Below are 22,133 nucleotides of genomic sequence, written 5' to 3'. Positions count from 1 at the left end.
GTTCTTTAATAACAAAAACTAAATCGTACTTTCAAAAAATAGAAAGCAGTTTAATAGCCAAAGCTAAGTTGTACAGCAACACAAAAACTCACTTGGCAAAAGGTCTACATCTCAAGGTAGGTATCAGGAGTAAAAAAAGGCCCAGGTTCTCACGACATGAAACATAACGAACTGACAAAGGAACAAAGAAACACCAGGGCTATATATAGGTGAGGGGGATGGGCACAGGTGAAAACTATCAGGGCAGGGCCAAGCAATCTCACGGGCGGGAAACACACAAAGGCAGGAAATGTGGGATCTGGAATAAGAGGAAAGATTACTTTCAAAAATAAAAACAGGAAGTAACAAGATCCAAACACAAAACTAGAGTAAAAACATAACTAAACCTAACATATCTGTCGAGTCACAACACTGAGTCAGGTGATAATTATAAAAGGGTTTATCATTATGAATGAAAGTAATTTAAAAATTTTCTATAGAAATATTTTTAGAGAACCGGTTTAACTTATAATTAACTTTGGAATCAAACTACAAGACATGAACTAAACAAGGAAGAGCCATAATACATCAAGGATTGACCTCACTACAACCTATACACTGAAGGTCTAAAGCAGGGGTGTCCAAACCTTTTTCCATGAGGGCCACATACAGAAAAATATACGAAGGGCTGGGCCACTCACTAGAGGTTTATTGCCTCATAAGTTCAGTTATAAGTTAGCAAAATTAATCAAATGATGCTTGTGAGTGTTGGCAGCTCATCCCTTAAAACAGAAGCCTCAGATTGATTATGGAGAAATAGGAAGGGTGTATTTCAAGCTTGTAAATAAGTCATTGGGCTTTTATCTTATCAACTAAGATATGTTGGAAAAGGTTTCCAACTTTAATTGTCTGAATCTATTTGAAAAGTGGTCTTATTAACACATGAATACTACTGTGTAATATATGTTTACATTTATGTCTAAGAAGTACAATATAAGACAGGCTCAAGTCTCATTGTTGGGCCATATTCCATTATACTTTTAGACTTAGCTGAGGGCCAATTCAAAATGAACCACGGGCCGCATTTGGCCCCCGGGCCGTAGTTTCGACACCCCTGGTCTAACGCTCCCCTCTCCCACACAAACACACTCAGACACAGCATCTACTCAGATATATGGGTGGTGGATGGTGTGGGTGGATTGCCGGCTCTGAATTGAGCTGCCCATTTGAACTGGATAGGGAAAAAAGATTTGTCTGACGTGATAAAGAGAAAGAAGTCCAACCGAAATAGCCGCTGCTTTTCATTTTGGGATTCTGCTGAACTGTGAACTTCCTGCAGTGAATCCCTCGCTTTGCTCCACTTAAGACACACAGACGCTGAATATCACACAGCTCAGTGAGAAAGAGATGGGCAGGAGGACCGTTCAATCTGTGCAGTTTTTCTCCATTGTTCAGACGGACTGTTAAAAACAATGGTGCCGATTTTGAGTTTAAACGCTGCCAGGACCATAACAGTGCTTTAGTGCATAGCTGTTAAGTCTTCATACCCTTAAACTAAATTATTAATCATGTCTTATTCATAACAGTGTGTGAATTTACAAAGAGGAGTTAGCAATCGACATATTTTATGCTGTCTACTGATACATTTTAACTGCTCCATATATTTATTCTCATTTACATCAGGCAATATATTCTCATCCACATTACAGCTCATATGTTCCATGGTAGCCAGACACATTGGATGGATAAAAAAAAAGAAGCTTTGCATGTCCTGGATTTGGTTATGAGAAAAATAAATAGGCTTTGAGTTGAAAATGTTGTTTCATTTGTTATGTTGCGGTTGAAACACTGTTTCTGCAGCAAAGTTCAATATCCTGAGTGTGTGTGTGAGTGTGATAAGGTGCTGTATGCTCCATCAGTTGCATGGGTCAATCCTCATCAAGATGTTTAATGAGTGCTTTAATGACTCAATGCGCAAATGAGCTGAGAGGATAAGGTTATAGACTGGAGTTGACCAGTTCTTTAGATCTGCATCGTGGTACACATCTTACATCTTATGATACATCTTTGCTTCGTAAATTAAAATAGATGTGATGCATTGTTAGGATGCATGAACGTTTATCCTGGCTTGTAGTGTGCATTGACTGCAGCGATGGTGGCTATCATGCACAATTTCCCGATTTGCTCATTAATGTGCCACTTGCAGTATTTAAATGATTTTGACTTGGAAATTAGATTGCATAAATACATTGTGGAGAGACATGTTTTTTAATCAAGATTAGGATTTTTCAAGCGTGCTTTATTACTTGCGGCACTTCCAACTTAATGCAAGGTTTAAAGGAAGAGTCGTATCTTTTAAGTTATAATTTATCATAATAAACATGGGCCCTATAGATTGTTTTGAGTGGATCTCACATACAGAGTCATGCTGTCGGAAACACTCACTGGAGCACTGAGACGTGACCTCACAAATGTGCTATTTATTCTGGTTCAAGTTATCTTTGATCATAAAGCCCTTTAAAAAAATAAAGTATACATTCAAGACTGTTTTTGAAGGTTAACGTGTTTAGTATAAAACAATATGCTTGGGGCTGAGAACCGCAGACATGCTCCAGAGGTCAGAAAGTATTGAGATATTGTTGACAATAACATTATTTATTCATCTTTCTGAAAAATAAGTCTTTATACTGCTGTAAATATGCAGATTAGAGCAGCTAATGTATGAATGTGTTGTATGAACATGTTTTATTCATTTTGGTGCTGGTTTTGAAATTCAAATGCTTCATTCTAGATGTCAAAAGAAAATACTGATATCATTTCTACAACTTCTAGACATAATTTTCCTTTAGGGGTCATTGGCACGGAAATGTCAAATACAACCATTTACAACGCCCACATCAAATAAAAACATTGTCAGTTAGTAGTTAAGGCCTTTCTGCTCCTCTGGTGTGCTTTTTAGAATAAATAAGATAAATTACTAAAATCTGTTTAAAATGTTTAACATGTTGTTTAACCAAGCAAGGGAATTTGCTATGACAACACTCATTGCACATGACAACACAAGTTACCCTAACGTTATGATGACTGCATTAATATCAGAGGGCATGAATATTGCAGCAATGTTTTTTGGTTAAAAACTATTGCATCAAATCTAAAAATGAAAATCATTCTAATTTAATCAAAATAAAATAATTCAATAGACACCCAGCAGTGATGAATGCTATTATTCTGAGAGCAATTGGGGCACCAAAGTCAACAATGAAATTCTCATCAGCTAGCCGCTAATTAATGAGTTCGCTATTCCAGCCGCAGTAATCATTAAGTTCATGGTGATCTGCAGAAGCTAACTTCTGTGTTTGAAATGCTCCATGCCGAAGGTGTTTTATAGTCAAACCCCAATTCATAAATGTCAAGAGTTATAGATTAGTCCGGGGAGCTACAGAGCAATCATTACTTCAGCTGATTAGTGCGCTATTGAACTGGATGGAGAAGTGATTGTATTATAGAGGAGAAACTTTTCCCACTTGGGCTTGTTGTTCTGAAACAAAAAGCAGGATGATCACTGTTATCAGACCCTCGCAGGTAGTCTCATGTGCAGCTCTTAAACTGATCAATATTTAAACCATGTTTTGCTCTCACAGAAAAAAAACTTGAAAACAGCAAGTGGCTATTTAAATCAGCAGGTAGGTCTTTAACAACAATAGTAGGTTGGAAGTATTTGAATGGGTTAATGTATAGGACTTCAAAATGGCACTTTTGGTCAACTGAAATGATTCGTCAACAAGTGAGAGTGTCACTGTCCTCCCGGCTAACATGAGCAATGCATTGTGGATGGAGCTATGACCAATATGTCTAATCCTTAAGCCAAAAAATGTCAAACAGCGTTGTAGTGACACTCCTTTCAGATGTGATATACGTCCACTTCTGCTGATGGATCTTTGCTCTAATTAGCAAACAAGCCCCACTAAAAATGTCTCTTTATTATTTATGAAATACCGTCAGCTGTGCCATGCTGATGCTGATGTTACCACAGCGCTTTGGCTGCCAGAAGTCGATTAAATGCTACAGATGACTCAATGCCACTTTACAAACAACTGTATAAGAATCTGCTGCACACAAACCAGAAAGTGCCCTGTTGGGAAAATCCCAGCGGCTATAAGGTTGAAGTTGTTAAAGGCAGTCAAACTTCCAACAGCAAATGCACCGCTCATTCATTTCTTTGTAACTTTTTTTCCCCCTGCCCTTTAACAGCATTCACTGTGGAGTCTCTGCGGTAATAAAGATGGGTTTGGTACGTTTTTATCTTTATTAGGGTGTTTCAGAGCACTGTATGCCTCGGCTGCTCTAATGCTGCGATCATTCATGCAGTACAGTAGCAGAGAAGCCCACAGCATTGAGCCTTATGGGCTTTTGTCAAAACGAGTCTCTATGCAGAAAGAACTTAATAAGAGCAATATATTACAGCCGTTTATAATGGCACTGTTTACGGTTCTGCTGTTACATCCTGTATGGTGAAATGACAACATTATGAGAATGAGTTTTTTCAGAAGTTAATTCATTCTTTTTTCTCGTGTTTCAATATTAGACAATAAAGGAAAGACTCAAAATCTGGACAGGATGTGTACCTGATTCACATTTTTTGTGTTATTGTTATTTTTGGTTTCAGTTTTCTCAAGTCAGCTGCCTGTCAGTCACTCGGCAGCTGTCAAATTGTTAGACTGTCTTTGAAAGGAGAGTTTGAATCCGGTGTGTGTGTGTGTGTGTGTGTGTGTGTGTGTGTGTGTGTGTGTGTGTGTGTGTGTGTGTGTGTGTGTGTGTGTGCATGCGTGCATGTGTGTGTGTTTGTGTGTGTTTGTGTGGGAGGCTATCAAGCAGGGGAAATCTTTTTTCACAGAACTGAAGGACTTTTCCTTTTTAAAGTGGATCCTCCGCGGGCACTGCCTCACTCTCTGTATCATAGGAACCATAGTGGTGTTTTATTACGAGGGAAACCACAGTATGACTAGCTGGGCTGCTTATAAATCTTATACATTTAATTGTTGTTGGCTTTTGGTTGATTTCCCCCGTGTGGGAAACAGAGCTGAGGAAGAATCAGAGGAAATTAATCAAAGAAACAACGAAAACATCTCTAAAAAAAAGCACTATTGCTGTTACATCATACAGTGTGCATGTACAGCAAGTGTTAGATAAAAGATACCTACGTTCTGAACATGTGGCCTGAAGATATATAACAATGATTTAATGCCCTGCATGTGGGAGACATTTTGTCAAAGGGAAGTATAAATGCAGCTGTAAAAGGTCAAGCTGTTAACTGGCTTTATGCTACAAATTATCTCCTGATGTTAAGTAAACCAAAGCTGCAATGGGATCATTTAAAATGGATGAGAAAGTAACTCGTAACATGTTATATATTGTTCATACCACAACCTTTCCTTCTGCTTCTTATAATGGTACTAAGATGATATAATATAGACATGTATTATTTGGTGTTAAACTTTGAATTTCAGCATCAGAACAGGAATATATTTGTCGACTGCTGATGGTCTATTTCTTTACAAAATGCAGGGCAATTCCTCATTAAGCATCCCGTTGTGTTTACGTTTCAAGTGAGTAATGAACTGGAAAGTGAGAAAGCAAAATTATTTTCCTGGGAGTGTTTTGCTTTTTACAGCACACTTAAAAGTCTTTCCGCTTTCTCACCACTAACACTTTCAGACTGACAGAAAAGGCAGCAAGGAGACTTTTTTTTTCTCCTCTGAAGGTCTGCTGGGACTTGTAACAAAAGCATTAGCATTCAAATGAATTTTACAGGTGACATGCCATGCACAAAAGGTGGAGTGACAAAGAAATCCTGTTTTGGAGCAAAGGAGACGGGACAACTTTTCTCCCAAACTGTGCCAACTGTCTTTGAATAGTTTCATACATCACTGACTCTCATTTCAGCCGACGTTAATCATTTGAAATTGACAGCCCGGAACTCATTATTATGACTATGGCAAGCTTAAAGGTGCTACAGGTTGGATATTTAAATGTATATAACGATCGTCGTTGCTACTAGTTGTTACAAAATAAAGAAGGTGAGAAAAAAAAGAAAGAAAGAAAGAAAGAAAGAAGGAAAGAAAGAAAGAAAGAAAGAAAGATGTTTCTGTCTGCTGAGCACCAACCCTCTGGCTCGATCATCCTTGAAGAAATCCCTTCGAGTGGATGCCAGGCTGGTATTTGCAAATACAATAGGGAGTGCAATGATGAAATATGCTAATTGAAAGGAGCTACAAGCATTTATTGAACTTATCAGCACATTAGCACAATTGATTTGCTAGTAGTTTCCAAAAAACCTTTGCTTGGAGGAATTGTTCAACACTTTTTGAAGTATGCTTATTACCTTTCTAGCAGAGCCTAAGATGGTTGATATCTTTAATGAACACATATGGAAGCTAAAGCCTTAGCTGTTAGCTCATCATTCATTTTGAAAACACAGGAAACAGCTAACTTTGAACAAAGGCAACACTTGAATCTATAAACCCACATTAAAAAAGTAATTAAAGGCAATGATCCAAAAAGTCTTCTCCCCTATTTGATCTTTTGAGCCTGATCGGACTGGTAATCGAACTTTGTATTGACGGGAAAATTGTCAGATTTGACTTGGTTTCTTAAATAGTTGATGCCATAGCAAATTATTACTGGGCTTAGTTGAATGCTGGATTGTGATTGGTCAATTTGGACATTTCCAACCTCTTCTACACAGCACCCCCGATACGGGGGAAAAACGCGTCATTTGCAGGACTGAGGGCATCTTAATATTCAATAAACTATGAATGTTTTATATCCATGTAACGGGAAGAAACTCAGCTAACTGCTTGTGTTTTTTTCCCGTTTTTTTTTAAACGCACAAAGCTAGAGCCTAGCCTCTGAATTAGCTACAAGCGAAACAATCTTAAGGCCGTTAGCACAGAACTTTAGCTACACTGATCAATATACTTATTGGATCTGCACAAACAAGCTTAGATAACATCGGGGGGGTCCACAGATTATAGAAATATAAGGATCATCACTGAGCGATCTAAACTCGTGACAGGGGAAGCAAATACAGACAACACACGAGTAGCTTTAGGTATAACAAAACAAGGAGATATGCTCACTTTAGCTGTTATTCTGATCAAAAGTCGTGTTCAATGGCATTAAAACGAGAAAAAACGCGGCTGAAGGTTAATCCATAGGTTGTAGCAATGTGTTTGTCACTTTGATTTTTTTTAAATAATTCATAATTCCATTTTTATGCAAAGATCGGAGAAGAAGAATTAGCTGCTTATGGTAGCCACCAGAGGTCAGCGCAGCTTCCGGTTTTTCTACGCGTCTCTCTCACTCTTTATTTGGTAAGCTGTGTGTGTATGGGGGAATTTCCCTCGATTCCATTGGCTCTGACGGTTAGAAAGAGATGTCAATCAGCAAAATCGACCAAGGGGGGCCAGAGATATGGAAAATCCACCCAAATGACCCCAGAAGTGTTTTTTTGGTGCTAAATCTCTCTAAAAAGGTCAAATATCAATTGTTTTGCATCAATCTTGATACAGGGTACTTATTATATGTTGTACTTTGGATTCCTTAAGCTTTTAGTCTACCTTGTCATCATCCAAGGTTCGTTTTTTTCACTATAAGTAAAAAAGATTTTTTGGACGGACACTATAATTTACACTTTTTTACTATGTTCAATCTGAATGTTCTTCAAAATAAAAAACATCTATATTGATTCGGACTTTTCTACATCCAACTCACAGGTTTATCATTACTTTGAGAAAAAATATTTATTTATTTAAAATAATTTAACCCTTTTAGAAGGGAAGATATAATCATTTGTTCTGGGGATGTCATTTTCGAGCCTGAGACCTGAAAAACAGGCTCAGTGCTTAACAGGTTAATACTCGATAACAACGCTGCTTAGCAAAATAACGACTGTTGCTAAGGACGATCAAGGGAGAAAAGGAAAGAGGTTAAAAGACAGCACTGGATGTCAGAGAAATCTACAGAAGGCAGACAGGAAGTAAACACAGTATGGGTTCTAGCATTGCTTAAGGACTTGTAAGTGGGAAATAAACTTCAAACAGACTTACTCAGTTACAGTAAACCTTGATCAACAGTTGTTGTTGCAGCTCCAGATGCTAGTCACCACCATGTGGGATAATGTGCAACGAGGCGGTCATCGATGCATGTCGGGTTCCATGATCACCTTGTTGGGTGTTGTTTTTTCATTAATGACCGTCTGGCTGCCTATTATCTCTTACTTATATATATATATCAAATGGTGCTGTTTATAAAACAAAAGGAAAAATGTTTGTACTACTACTAATCAATCAATCTACTAAGTGTGCATAATAAATCACCATAAAGACTAGGTTTGCAGGAACATTGACGTTCCCAGGCAACCAGCAGATAATTGAGGAAGTTATGGATCTTGGCTACAAAATATTCCAGTATATGAGCCATCATTAAAATTGTACCTTCACCTTATTTATGATTTGGATTTTGTACATATTTATACAAGGCAGATTTAAAATAAGCAGATTCAGTTTTGATTTGTTTTGCAGCCAGGATAGCTGTTTCATCTCTTCATGCTAAGATTAGCTAACTAGTTGCTGACTTTAGTGATATATTTACTGGACTGGACGAGAGTAATGATGATCTTCTCATCCAGCACTCAGCAAAAAAGAAAATAAGTCTATTTACCAAAATGTTCAACTATTACGTATAATTACTCACCTCAAAAATGGAAATCAGGTCATCAGTTAAAAATAAAAACATGTTTTTGGGGTATGCCTATTTTGACGATAAAATTCTATCTCTGCTGCTTTTTTTTTTTTTTCCCCAGCATTACCATTGGCAAAGATGTACAGAATGTTGAACACATGTTGCCTAAAAGATGCCCAGTATGAGAAGTACATCTGAATTACATGCCTGCCATCGAGGGGCTTAACAAGTTGCCCCCCCCCCCCCCCACAGAGAGTGTTTATAGGAAGTGCAGAGAAAACATCATATTTCTGGATGTTTCCAGGCAAGATTTCTTTGATTCTGTTTTTGGCCTCGTTATCAGCTGGAGAGTACCTTGTGGTAGAGTATACCTCGATTAACTCAAAAGCACATTTTTCATATCTTGGAGCCTATAGGCTGTTTTTTTTAAAGATGTTGTCAATGGAGTCTAATCCTATTCTTGCATTCTGCTACTACGTCAATACTGTGCACTCCCACAATTCTTCATCCGAACAAATACCCCCCAGTAATGATCTGCAAGATGCCGACCACAGCTCTCTAATCAGCAATCTTTTCACAGACACACAACACCAAAATATTTTCAAAACACAGGGAATTGGTTTTCATCAGTCACTATATGACAAGTCAAACACTAATTACAATATCTGCCAAAATGATATCAACAAATCATTTGTTCTGTTCGTATTACTTTTTTTGAATGCCCTGGCATATTTTCCCATTGGCCCTCAGAGGAAATTCATCATATATGCATGTGTTGGAAACTAAATATATGGATATAAATTATGTTGGCAGCGTGCCTCCATGCCTGCCTGGAAGGGAGAAAAGCCTGAGTCATGTTTGGAAAGTGAATGATAGGAGATCATAAATCCTTATCTGGAGAACCTTTGACCAGTCTAACTTTCAACATAATCCGCACAGATGTGTAAACATGCTAATGGTTGATCACTCGGAGGAGGAATCAAATGTATTTACTTCACAACATGTCTGAGATAACAACCGACAGATGTGAGGGAATGACTGTTGGTAGATTATTGTTTTTTGATTTTCTCACACAGGAAAATAAAACACGTTTTTTATTGCTTAAACACGCTCACGCCAGCACTGCTTAATCCTGCCTTCCTGCTTTAACACATGCACATATGTCCCCCGGGTGCAGGTTAATTTACGCTCCTCGGCTCACAGTGAGCAAGATGGTGAAAAAAAATGTACGAGCAAGGGGAGAAGGAAAGAGGGGACAAGAAAAAGATAGACCAAAGGGGTTGATATCTCTGTAATAGCAGCACTGCCTTGACCCGTAACACCCACTGTCCCTCGGCAGTCAGCCTCTATTCTCCCAATCCTTTCACAACCCAAGAGCAGTATTTCAGAACTGACTGAGAATACATGTTTTATAAAAGAGTGATTCCTAATCGTTTTTTGGTTCCACGGACACTCACATCTTTTTGTCTCCTCTACAAAGAATGGCATCACCGTTTAAGGCACCACTTGCACTAAAATCAAACCGATTTACCAGAAAGGTGAGAGTATTAAACAACGTTTTTTTTACTGCATTTATGTCCCAAATAATGACATAGGCTTCCCTATGATTGAGGTGTGTAATCCAGATAAAATCAATACTACTGTCAATACTGTCGAGCCAGGAGAGGACAGAAGAGACGACAGCCAGAAAGTAAGATACGTAATGGAAAATATGTCAGCTCCTCTTGCATGCAGCTGCACATCCAATGAATTGTATGACATCAAAAGCACAATGCATGCAGAGAAGGGATATTTTTACCTCCAGTTGTCGATATTCTCACAACCCATCATTTCCTCCATCAATTGTCAATTTCTTTCTTTTAATTACAGTCATTATCACAGAGAACGCCAATTACCCATACTGTTATGTTTTACACAAACAATGCATGATCATAATGGAAGGAATAATCCATAAAAAAGTACTTATGAAAATCAACATAGTTATCTTTGACAAACCAAGGCCTTCATTGGACCCGACACATTTTTACAGCTTTGAAAACAACAGTCCTGAGATTAGACTTGAATATAGTTAGTTTGTTTGGCGTTCAATCACCACAATGACCAAAACACAACTTTGTCCTCGATTACAAATGATCATTAAATAAGAGAAAAGAGGAACTCAGGTGGGGAGAATTAATTCATGCAAAAATATCTCTGGACGAGATATCCTCCACTTCTTGGGGTATTCCTGCTTTTAGTTGCTGCACTAGTATGCCAAATGTACAGCAGTTTAGCTGGAGAATAGCATCATGTGAGAATAAGGTGCAACACTGTACCAACCAAGTTAGTAAACCAGAAGACTATCATCCCGACAACACACTCACACTTTGACTCAAAGATACACTTCCTATGCTTTACAAGCTACATGATAAAAAAACAAAACTAGCAAGTAAAAAGTGGCTTTGTTGGTTGGTATCTTCCAATTGCAATAAAGTTTGACATGGAATAAGGTCAGTCTTTCTACAGGTTTGCCTTCTACTGAAGCACAGGTCCAGTCATTGAGTTTGGATGGTAGGCAGCTAACCTGGCTGACCCCACCACTGCTCTGGTGTCAGTCAGACTGATAATTAGCTACAAATATATCCCTCTGTTCCAGTCTTCTTCTTATGTGCACATAATTATATTGTACTATGCCCCCAAGTATTTCCTTCAGTGCTGCAGAATCTATCATCTCAAATTAGAGATGAAAGCACTTAATCTAGTGGAAAAAGCATTTTCCCCTCTGCTCGGCAATTGCACTTTGAGTCTCGTAAGGTGGACTTGGCAGCTCAGACCTCACATTCGATGGATCCTGAAATGGTGCACGTGCACGGCCTTGACTCATTCACCAGAGAGTCCATTGTCTCTGAGTTTGAATGGTAGCTCAGATAGTACTCTTGCAATTGAGAGTTAAGGTCCAGTTCCTGCTTATGGGCCTTTTTTCTGCGCTTATGGTTGACTGAGTGCTGCTGCAGCTGCCTCATGGTGTTGGGGTAGCGCCTCCACGACACATAAATAACCAGAAGGATCAATGCCACTGACAGGAACAGCGCTACGCTGCCTGCAATGATTTTATGGAAAGCCATATGTTCAAAGTGAAGCTCTGGGATAAACGACGTAGGGGTTTCAGGGGAGAAGGGTGATGTGGAGCTCACGTTTGTGGACTCTGTTGTCTTCCAGTCAGTCTCAGTAGGTAGAACAGATGAAGGGGATAACCTCTGTACATTTGACTCTGTACCATAATCTGTAACACCAGAGGGAGAGGGAGGATTTGTGATGTTCACAACTTGGTAGGAGGTCAGAAGGATTAGAGCGGTGGTTGAGAAAACATGTGAAATGTCCACACACGTTGAGTGATTCTTCACCACATCCACAACTCTCTCACCCTGCACAGATTTGGGACTGCTGCATATCATACTGATGTCCTTGGCCTCTCTGATGTTCATGAGCCACCCCATGAGAGGGCAGATGCTCGGGCTGCAGTCCCAGGCGTTACCTGCCAGGCTGACGGTTGTTAGTGAGGTCCACGCTGCCACGGCTTGTACAGGCACGCTGCTGAGCTTGTTCGATTCAAGATTGAGTATTTGTAAGTTTGGCATACACTGGAAAACCGCCGGATCCAACATTTGGATTTCATTCCCCGACAGGTCCAATTTCTGTAGTTTGTGCCAGGTCCAAGGCACACCTTGATTGATGGATCGTATGCGGTTCCATTGCAAATAAAGGGCCTGGAGGTTAGTTAGACGTGGGAAAATGAAGAAATTAATCCTGGAAAATTGATTGTGCTCTAAATGAAGTTCCTTCAACTTAAACAGCCCTAAAAAGGTTGTGCGGATGAGGCTCCGCAAGCGATTGTAACCCAAGTCCAAAAACTCCAGGCTGCGGCACTCCATAAACGTACGAGTGACGATCTGTTTCAGGCCATTAGATCGAAGGTGGAGATGTTGTAGCTTTCGCAGACCATTAAAATGTCCTTGCTGCAGAGACTGCAGCTGATTGTAGGATAGGTCCAGGTTTCGAAGGTTTGGTATAGCGCTGAATGTGTTATTGTGAAGATCACTTATCTTGTTGGAGCTGAGGATGAGTTCTTTGAGCCTGCGCACACCATGAAATGTTAAAGCGTCTATATCTTTGATGGAGTTGTGGTCCAAATAAAGCCAGATAAGCTGATTGAGGTGAGCGAACTGGTACGGCAACAGAACCAACAGGCTGTTATAGCGCAGAGACAGACCCTGGCATCCCGTGGTGATGTTTTCTGGGATGCCTTGAAAGATGCCAGACTCGCAATAAACCATCTTCCCTTCGCAGCGACAACTCGCAGGGCACATCCTCTCCCCCTTGCTGAGCAGCAGCAAAACAGCTGCCTGCAGAAGAAGCCACGATAACCTCCAGTCCAACATCACAGAACCTGTTGGGGGTAGAATGGGGCCCAAGCAATCAACGGGGTGTTTAAAAAAATACGTTTAAAGACTTTTACATACGAAAATATGATAAATATATTCTTTAAAGAGGAAATCAGGGAGAAGCAGCTTGAGGTCTGATGTCTGAGACACCAGACCTGCTTCATGAAGAATTAATAAGAGGCAGATGTTAGCAAAGGTGAGGAAATGTGAAAATACAGAAAACCAATTGCAGGGGAAATTGAATTTCAATGTACATTTCTTTCTATTAAACAGTAGGACTCCTCTTTACTCTTTAAATGTCAGAAATACAGTTTAGGAACTGTTAAAATGTGCAAGTATAATTGATCATAGCTGTCGTTTTGGCTACATGCAGCCTCAAAAGAGGGAAACTGTGTCAGTAAATGTGAAAAAAGACTTACCCATCGTTAGGGGGGAAAGGAGTAATCCTCTGAAATAAAGAGCACATTAAACTGCTCTCACATGAGAAAACCGCCTTTCACGCAGCCTCAGAGTCGATCCACATACCGAGCATCACTTATGTCTACAAATTAGAGGAGAACATCAAATATATGCAAGTTTTTCCGCAGCGGTGTAAACCCCCTAATGTGTGTCTGAGGCGCGGAAACAAGACGCCCTCACTCGGGTCGGAGTTGGAGTCGCCACTCGCTATAGTTCAGCCTGCTGTGTGCGCAATATCCCATTTGAGCGCCAACTAAACCTCAATTCATGCAGTCTCTCTCCGTCTCTCTCTCTCCCTCTCTCTCCCTCTCTCTCCCTCACTCTCCCCCCTCGCTCTCTCCCTCTCCTTCTGTCTGTTTCTCCACTACTCCGATGCGTAGGCGTCCGTAAGCACACATAAGCCTATCATAAACATACAGTATACCAACCAGGCATGTTCAGCTAGTATTTATTTTATACCTAAATTAGTTGTTGTAATTTTTTTTCATGAATTGTGTATATTTTATTTAAATAAATATTCACAAAATACGAATACTGTAAAACAGGTTAAAATATATTTACCTTGCTCAATGGGGGATCTTTTACTTCTGACATACATTTAAAAAGATAAAATGTGGTTTGTTCATGATGATGAAATAATATTTCCTTGATCAAAATCAACCATTCATTCATTAGCACTCATTAAAAAAGAATCACAGGAAATAACAGGAAGCTGAGTAATGAGGATTTGGGGTCCCCATCAGCTGCTTGTTAAAATCATAATTATGTGAGGAATTAGGTGTGATGTTGACACACAGCATCCGACCACACACTCTCAGGCAGCAGAGAGAGTGTGTAGATAAACAGTTAACACCTCCTGGTGTGTAGGGATGCTGCTGAAGAGGTGGCAACAGGGAAATCGCTTATGAAAATGTTCAGTCAACAGAAAGGAAAAGAAAAACAGGATTTGAGTAGGAGGAGAGTGGGGGACACTTGTACTTCTGTGGTAATTTTCCTACTCATTGTTCACACTTTTCTATTGCTGATTTGCACAGAAACTCATGGCTTTGGACACAACAGTGTGGAAACAACATTCTTGAGACTTTGAGTCTGAGTTGTAATGTGTGGTAACAGCAGCCCCTTGTGCACACAGACAGAAGTGTCCTGTTTCAAGAGCTGCTGAATGTAATTTACAAATACATACAGCAAAGAGAGAGAGAGAGAGAGAGAGAGAGAGAGAGAGAGAGCAATAAGCACACACACATGACTTGGGGTTATAAGAAACAAGCTAATGAACTCATATCGATGTTTGTCATGGAGTGTGGTAATATTCCTACTCAAACTGAATTGTCTCTAATGCCTGTGAATTGTGTTGAGAATAAATGTATTCATGAAATCAGCTCCATGAACTCCACAGCAGGGGTCCACAGTAAGATGTGCGAGCATTATCTATTCTGTGTGAAGATAATACCTCTCGAACTCCTAGTAACACCATTTTCAAATGAATTTCAAACAAAATCATCTCTTCAAAGGGCACACTTTCGCATCATATGTCATTCAAGAAATGTGCACCTGAAGAGCAGGGAAATGTTCTGCACAGTGACAATCAAGCCGCAGAGTGAGGCTGAAAAACACTGGGAAAAGCCATTTGCATGACATTTTCTGGTATTAGACAAATGTTCTGATAGGTATTTGTGTTTCCATCAGACAAGGAGCATAGCGTTCCTTTGAGTGTTTGGAAAACCACTTCAAGACAGATATGATGTGATTGTCAGAAGATCCCCCGCCGCTCGTGCAAACACAGAAATCTCTGTCTCTCAAACTCAGGTGCTTCATTAACATTTTATTTGAACATAAAAGACAAACATAGTCGGAGTATTCTGTCCAGCATTTTGTCAACAAGCAACAGACATAACAATTCTGGTGGAGTTATTTAGTAAGGATGAATACATGATTAAAAACAATGCTGTACTCTATAGTAGATTTTTTGGAAGGAATGCACTTTAGTGATCTTGATTGGCGATCTTTAAGACTTATTACAGATTTGAATAACCGTACAAATACAAATATTTCACAAATTCCTTCGTGAATGAAGAATAATCACTTTAAAAAGCAGCTGACTATTTTGTGTTGAGCAAATACAAGTGGAAGTGCTGAGCATGTGATACTTTGAAGCATCATACGTGTGTAAACTTGTTTTAACCGCTGTGTGTGTGACTCAATACATGCCCTGCAGTGATTAAACATGCACTTAAGTACTCTGTAAACTGTGAAAAGTGTATCAGGGCTCACTTTGGAGAAACAACCCGGATCTCTGCAGCCATTGTCACCTTAAAAAAAGGCTGTGCTTAATGGAGTGTGTACAGTTGTCCGTCATTGTATGTTGTGACTGTGCTGTTGTGTGAGCTGCTGTCTGTAGAGAGACGTCTCCCCTTGATGGACAGGACCGATTTACATTTCCTCATTTCCTGTTTAAACAAAAACGGGTCTCTATGTGTCATTATGTTACAGTATGTTTTATTATTTAATTTCTGTACTGTCACCACCCTCTATATATAAACACCACAAAGGCAGATAAGTTGTTTTTGACACTTGAAAATGTAACATGAAAAATAAAAAGGTGCGTTAAAAAAACAGGTTGATGGCAGAGAAAGGAGGCTTTTATTAACAAAACTTTTAGGGAAAAGGAAACATTGAGATATCCGTTAAAGTAAAATTAAGTTAAAACAATTTAAATAAAATAAAACGTTTTCAGTTTTAGAGAAGAGCCATTATAGGCACAACTGGGAACACTTTTTGATAAATAAATCTCTTTGCGATGAATTATGAATGAGGAAATGTACAACTGAACTGCAAAAAACAACCTTTACATTTGTGATGCATGCAGGAGAGCGTTCATTTGGAGGGAACTATCAAGTGGCTGCTTGACGTAGGAATTAAATGCAGAAGCCCATTATCATCATCTCTATAATGCATCACCAGCTGATCCTCACAGGCTTCTTCGCAGAAAGGTATTTCCTTATTCATGAGAGCGCTATTCGAAAAGTTCAACCTGCTTTAACCTACTTTTATCTGTTTAACCTGGTTTATCTTTGATACTGTGTTGAACCTTTGCTAGATTAAACCTGTGTTTTACTTGGTTTACCTTTGTTTTACATGTGCTAGGTTTAACCTGGTTTTGTATAGCTGTGTTAACCTGTGCCAGATTTAACGTGTGTTCAACTTGGTTCACCTGTGTTCAAATTGGTTCACCTGTGTTCAAATTGGTTTACCTGTGTTTAAACTGTGTTTTAACCTGTCTTGAGCTTGGTCTAGGACATGTTTAACTTGGCTTGACCTCTGTTTAACCTGATACCTGATCAGGTTTACTTCAATGTGAGTTTGTCTTAAGAGAGGGGATGCTCTTCACACATGCATGCAATGAAACCGAATATGTATCCAAGTCGTCTGAACAACTTTTATTTTTCTATCTTGAGAAAACTTAAAAACATTCCTCCTGCACTTGAGGTATTCTGACGCAGAGGGAGAACTTTTACGTGGATAAAAACCACACATAGAGACATCATCAGTGAATGATAAAGAAATGGCTTCATACAGACACTAGGATCCCAGAGCAAAGTCAGTATGCAGCCCTTGGTATTTCAAATAACCAGTGTATGCAGTATTTTTCTTTTTTTACCCTCCCTCATTCAACTCTTCGAAGCAGCAGGGGATTAAGTGCCAGATGTTTTGGGACCAACCCTCTGTCTCCGAAATATTTACCTGCTGCTTGGACACTTTGTACGTATTATTTGTGGGTAATTAAGGTAAATTACACATTTAGGAGTCAGGGTCATGGTTAATAAACCGGCTTCCACATGGTTTTAAGTCTTTCTTTGTTATAATTAGTTTACTATTTATACATTTCTTCACTCTTGTTTCAGTGAGAGTCATTATGCTGCAAAAAAGCAGGTCCTTCCCTTGCTCTATTATTCAGGGCTCAGTCAGTCACAGGCAGTCATTAAAGTTTCATAGGAAGCAATTTGGTTGCGGAGTTATTTGCAAAGCGAGGTGAGTGCATAAGGTGGCACCATACCTTTCCCGTTTACGGCTGGGGATTCCATGTTTTTCATGAGAAGAAAGCGGCATGCTGTTCTCTTGAGTGGAATTTTACTTGATGACGCCTGTGGGAACATTACAAAAGATGACAGTTGATCATCAAGGAGTCAGCGGGGCCACAAAACACAACACATTTTATTTGAGGAATGTTTTGACAAGCAGTCAAATTCCAGCTGTAAGAACTATTCAACTTGGCAGAGCTTTAAAAAGTGAGTGATATTGCTTCTAATGTTGAAAGTTGACTGTTTCTAATTTAATTATTGATCCGTGCAGCTCTGCATTGCTCGCATATGCCGGAATCGCAAAAGACAGCCCAAAAAAACTGATGAAATGTAAAAGTGAAAGTGGGTCATGTCAGATTTGTTCGACAACACAAATAAGAATTGATACACGGACCACAGGGAATACAAAAAAAAACTGTGCAAAGGATGATTGCACGAGAGCAACGTGCTGTTATTGTTAAATGATTATGAATGGAGATAACTGGCAATTAATCAATTACAGATGTGACAATATTCAGACCAACAAGTATAACACTCGGAACAACAGACCTGGATTTTATAGTATATTCATACAAATATAGAATACTTTTAAATATACCATGGATATGTGCATTTCTGATTTAAATGGCAGAATTGAATCTAAGCAACAATTGTTGAGACAATTTGAGATTATTTCTTGGTTAATTTCTGATATATTTTCTGATCATATGTTAATTTTCTTCCCTTTTCTGTTTTTTTCTGTTATCGTTACATTCAGGGTTCTTTCTGGGAACGTTTATGGTATCTTGTAGAAATATCTACGCTGCTGTGCTCTTGACATTTTTTTGTATCTTATAATTGAATTGCAGTTATTTTTATTGTAAGTACTGTATGCTGCCTTTTATTAACTTTAATCACGCTCTCGTGGGGTGTGTGACTTTTTGCTAATCAGCACCAGATGATTTAAGGTGCTTCTGAGGGCAATCAGGCATAAAAATAGTTCTGATTAAGCAACATGTAAAACATGTAGCTTTTAAAAATAATTCTCTGTACAAGTGTCATTGTGTCTGCTGGAACTGAAACTCCTTTGGACCTCAACAATAAATCGGAGGACACAATTCATGATCATTTACATGTGAAATAAATTGCTGTCTTGAAAGACGAGTGTGGGTATGTTTTTCTTTAAATTGTATGAAGAGGGGATGAGGGGTATCATAAACCACACACCCTCTATAGAGTTCATAAAATGCACTCTCTTGGAACAGAAAGGTTGGCCACATTCCCACATCCTCATCCCCACCTTATATGGGAAACACATTTAGCTGGTTTGATGACTGTTAGTAATACAATGTAAACCTCAGAGCTGGGTTAGAATTGAGAAGGTTGATTTATGGAAGAGCAAGTAAGGCTTACTAAAAGGTATATGAGTATAGCTGTGATATGACTCCACTTATTTTTGGCAAGTTTTACCATTAGAAATACAAATATGTAACTTAAATTGTGGCAAAGCTTTGCAAGTACTTTTCTGCATATAATCGTGACAAACTAAGAATGTCACAATTGTCACAAATCCTAACAGATATGGAAAATCTGGTAAAATGTCACTTCTATTTTTTTAGCAGTAATGCAGCTCAATGCTCTCTTTGAAATATGTTGTCTTCAGTTTAATTAATGTTTGGAAGGTATCTCTTCAAATGTTATATATCAGTTTTATCTTAATCTTTTGTACTCATCAGGCCATATTTATGTGAGTATCCTGAAGGACATTCTACATTCAAACCTGTGCGCTGTGTATGGTAATGCATTTGCGTATACGTCCAGTCACCTTGTTGTGTGTGAGTGGAAGAGAGTGTGTGTGTGTGTGTGTGTGTGTGTGTGTGTGTGTGTGTGTGTGTGTGTGTGTGTGTGTGTATGTGTGTGTGTGTGTGTGGGTGTGTGTGTGTGTGTGTGTGTGTGTGTGTGTGTGTGTGTGTGTGTGTGTGTGTGTGTGTGAGGTACATGCCCCGTCCTTCAACTCCAGTTAGCGTATTGATCTAACAATGGAAATTAAATCTGTGACTGCCGCTGAAGTGCTAAATGGATCAGTTTTATTTTTGTTGCCACTGATTTCTTGTCAAAAACTGTCTTCACTATCAGCTCATCAATGTCCATCACCCGTAATTAGGCTACTCATTAAGTAGGAGTGCAGAGGGACCCATTAGAAGTGATGACTTTGACCCTGACTCACAGTCCCATTATGAGGTCTTAAGACCACCCTTTGTTTACACGTGACGCATTTCAGTGTCAATAACATGCGAAACGATGAGCTGGGAAGAAATACCAGCTGAGCTTTCGTAGCTTATTTTCTTGGCAAGGATTAAAAAAGGGCTTTCAAAACCAAATAAATGAGATAAAAATATACATGCTTTGCGACCCATCTGTGGTTTTCCTTTCTTTGTTAAACCCACAACTGCCAGTCAAAAGTTGTTGTTTTTATAGCATTTCTAATTAAATAACAAACAATATGCTTATTGTTAATACATTGTCAGAGAATATGAGAAAGCAAAATAAGAAATGTTTTACAGTTGATTTAGCTTACGGTGTCGTACCTACCTGTAGAAGAAAATTTACACGATTTGTCTCGCTTATTACTCTGCTCTATGGTGACACAAATTTGGACTTACCTCATATTTTCATTATAGTTTACCTATGAAACACTAATTTAGAATCATATCAGCTGATACAACTCGAATCAACACTTTAACAGGTAAGATAATTATAAATATATACTGCTGACACAGCGTCAGGTGCATTTAGGGTATACAATTGAATGCATTAAACCATAGGCATTTCAAACCACAACCGCAAACAATTGGACTTTATATCAATAACAAAAGTAGTTTAAGGAAAGTACATTTACTGTAATGTAATTCAATTCCTTCTTGAGGGACTTTTGTTTTATGTTACTTCTGTTTCACTACATTACAATGAACACAATTGCTTATTTTAGCCCCCTGCTAGCATTTAGTTACTTGAAGGTTAAGTTGTGACAACAAATATAATGAACTTATGAAGAGTAATGCATTCTAATAAAGTATACCACCCAATAGTATTAAGGCAAACATTAAGGCAAGGCAAATGTATTTATAGCACACCAACAACAAGGCAGTGCTTGACACAAAACATTAAAAGCATCAGACAAAGTGAAAAAAGATAGACACTATAAAAGGATGGTTAAAATAAATTGTGATGGTTGAAGAGCCTGTATGCTAGAAAATTAAAACAAGCTGAAATAAAATGAAACAGATAAATACAAGAATAAAAGCTATGTGCAGTGTAAGAAATCAATCATTTGATATAAGGGAGCTGCAGAAAAGACGTATGGACAACAAATGGACAATAACCATCGGCTGCATTCAAATTAAATGTTAATGCATTAGTAATTATATTCCAACAACATATTGTATTTATATAAACATTAAGACTTCATTTACAGCAGCATTAAGAAGGGCCATTCGGTATAGTGATTATACTCTTGCTTCAGTGGTCATGTGTGTAATCACAATTAAGATCACAAAAATGTAACGACCATCTTTCTTTCTATTTAAGCCTGAGATTACATTTAAGAAAATGCTCAGATATAGGCTGTTCAGAGGCGTTTGAATGGCAGCTCCTCACTGAGCACACAGATTACCCCCCTCCTTTAATTGATATGCAGGCTCTGCTCACGAGGACAATGAGTTGTACTTTGGTGAGAGTTTCGGAGAGTCACACATTGACCAGGAGAGGGCATCTCAAGTCCTGAAAAGAGCAGCAGTGAGCTCAGTTTAATCCTACACCAACATCATTCCTGTTGCTATACTACTGATTTATTCTTGATGCCACGTTCACTGGGTGAAATCCACAGCAGACTTCGCCTTATCCCCCACATCTCCATCTGGATACAACTTGGGTTTGGACTTGAGTTTATTCCTCTCTGAATTCTTCACTTGGTCGGGTTTCTGGTGTCTTACCTGGCACTTAACCTTAACAATTGGCGACTCTGTGTTCAAAATGTATCTAGCCTGCCAAAGCATGCGCTCAACAGTGTGATTCTCATGAGGCTATAACAAGCTTGAGTGCCACCCAAACGGATTTGAAAAGGTGGCAGGATGAAATATGCATCATCCAGCTGATGTTGTTCGGTAACGTAGGAAACTATAGACGGGGGTTGATGCGCACCTTTTGGAGCTACTCACATCTCCGACAGGTGTGCGGCTGTGCGCAAAGCGGATCTGACTGCGGGGCAAAGTGCTAATATTCTCCGGGCAGACAGTCGTCCTGGGTGTGTGTCCAACTGTTTGGACTAAACGCCGAGTGTATCTAACATGTGGACCTGGGACGCATGCAACAGAGAGCCCTAACCATGAGGAGGAGCCGACACCGCGCAAATATGGGTATGTACACCGTTCCGCAAGGTACTTGTGCATTTCAAAGTCGTTTTCCTAATTACAAT

General features: G+C 39.0%; 2 protein-coding genes across 2 annotated transcripts in view; one reads left to right on the top strand and one right to left on the bottom strand.

The window, feature by feature from the left end:
* Positions 1-9,800: 9,800 nt before the first annotated feature.
* Positions 9,801-13,922, bottom strand: lrrtm4l2 (leucine rich repeat transmembrane neuronal 4 like 2). Its single transcript, XM_079687373.1, has 2 exons — positions 13,562-13,922; positions 9,801-13,147 (listed from the first exon to the last, which is right to left on the bottom strand). Exons 1-2 carry the CDS (start codon positions 13,563-13,565, stop codon positions 11,529-11,531), a joined length of 1,623 nt encoding a protein of 540 aa, XP_079543499.1. The 5' UTR covers positions 13,566-13,922; the 3' UTR covers positions 9,801-11,528.
* A 7,686-nt stretch (positions 13,923-21,608) lies between these two features.
* Positions 21,609-22,133, top strand: part of LOC307044972 (leucine-rich repeat transmembrane neuronal protein 4) — a 53,334-nt gene continuing 52,809 nt past the window's right edge. The window contains exon 1 of the mRNA XM_079690431.1: positions 21,609-22,074. Within this exon, the coding sequence (XP_079546557.1) occupies positions 22,023-22,074 (52 nt within the window). The 5' untranslated portion in view covers positions 21,609-22,022. The remainder of the gene's footprint in view (positions 22,075-22,133) is intronic.

Source organism: Notothenia rossii (assembly GCF_949606895.1).
Source record: "Notothenia rossii genome assembly, chromosome: 6".
In the NCBI taxonomy this organism is placed as follows: Eukaryota; Metazoa; Chordata; class Actinopteri; order Perciformes; family Nototheniidae; genus Notothenia; species Notothenia rossii.
The sequence above is the reverse complement of the archived record's forward strand: the minus strand, read 5'-3'. Positions and strand labels throughout refer to the sequence as shown.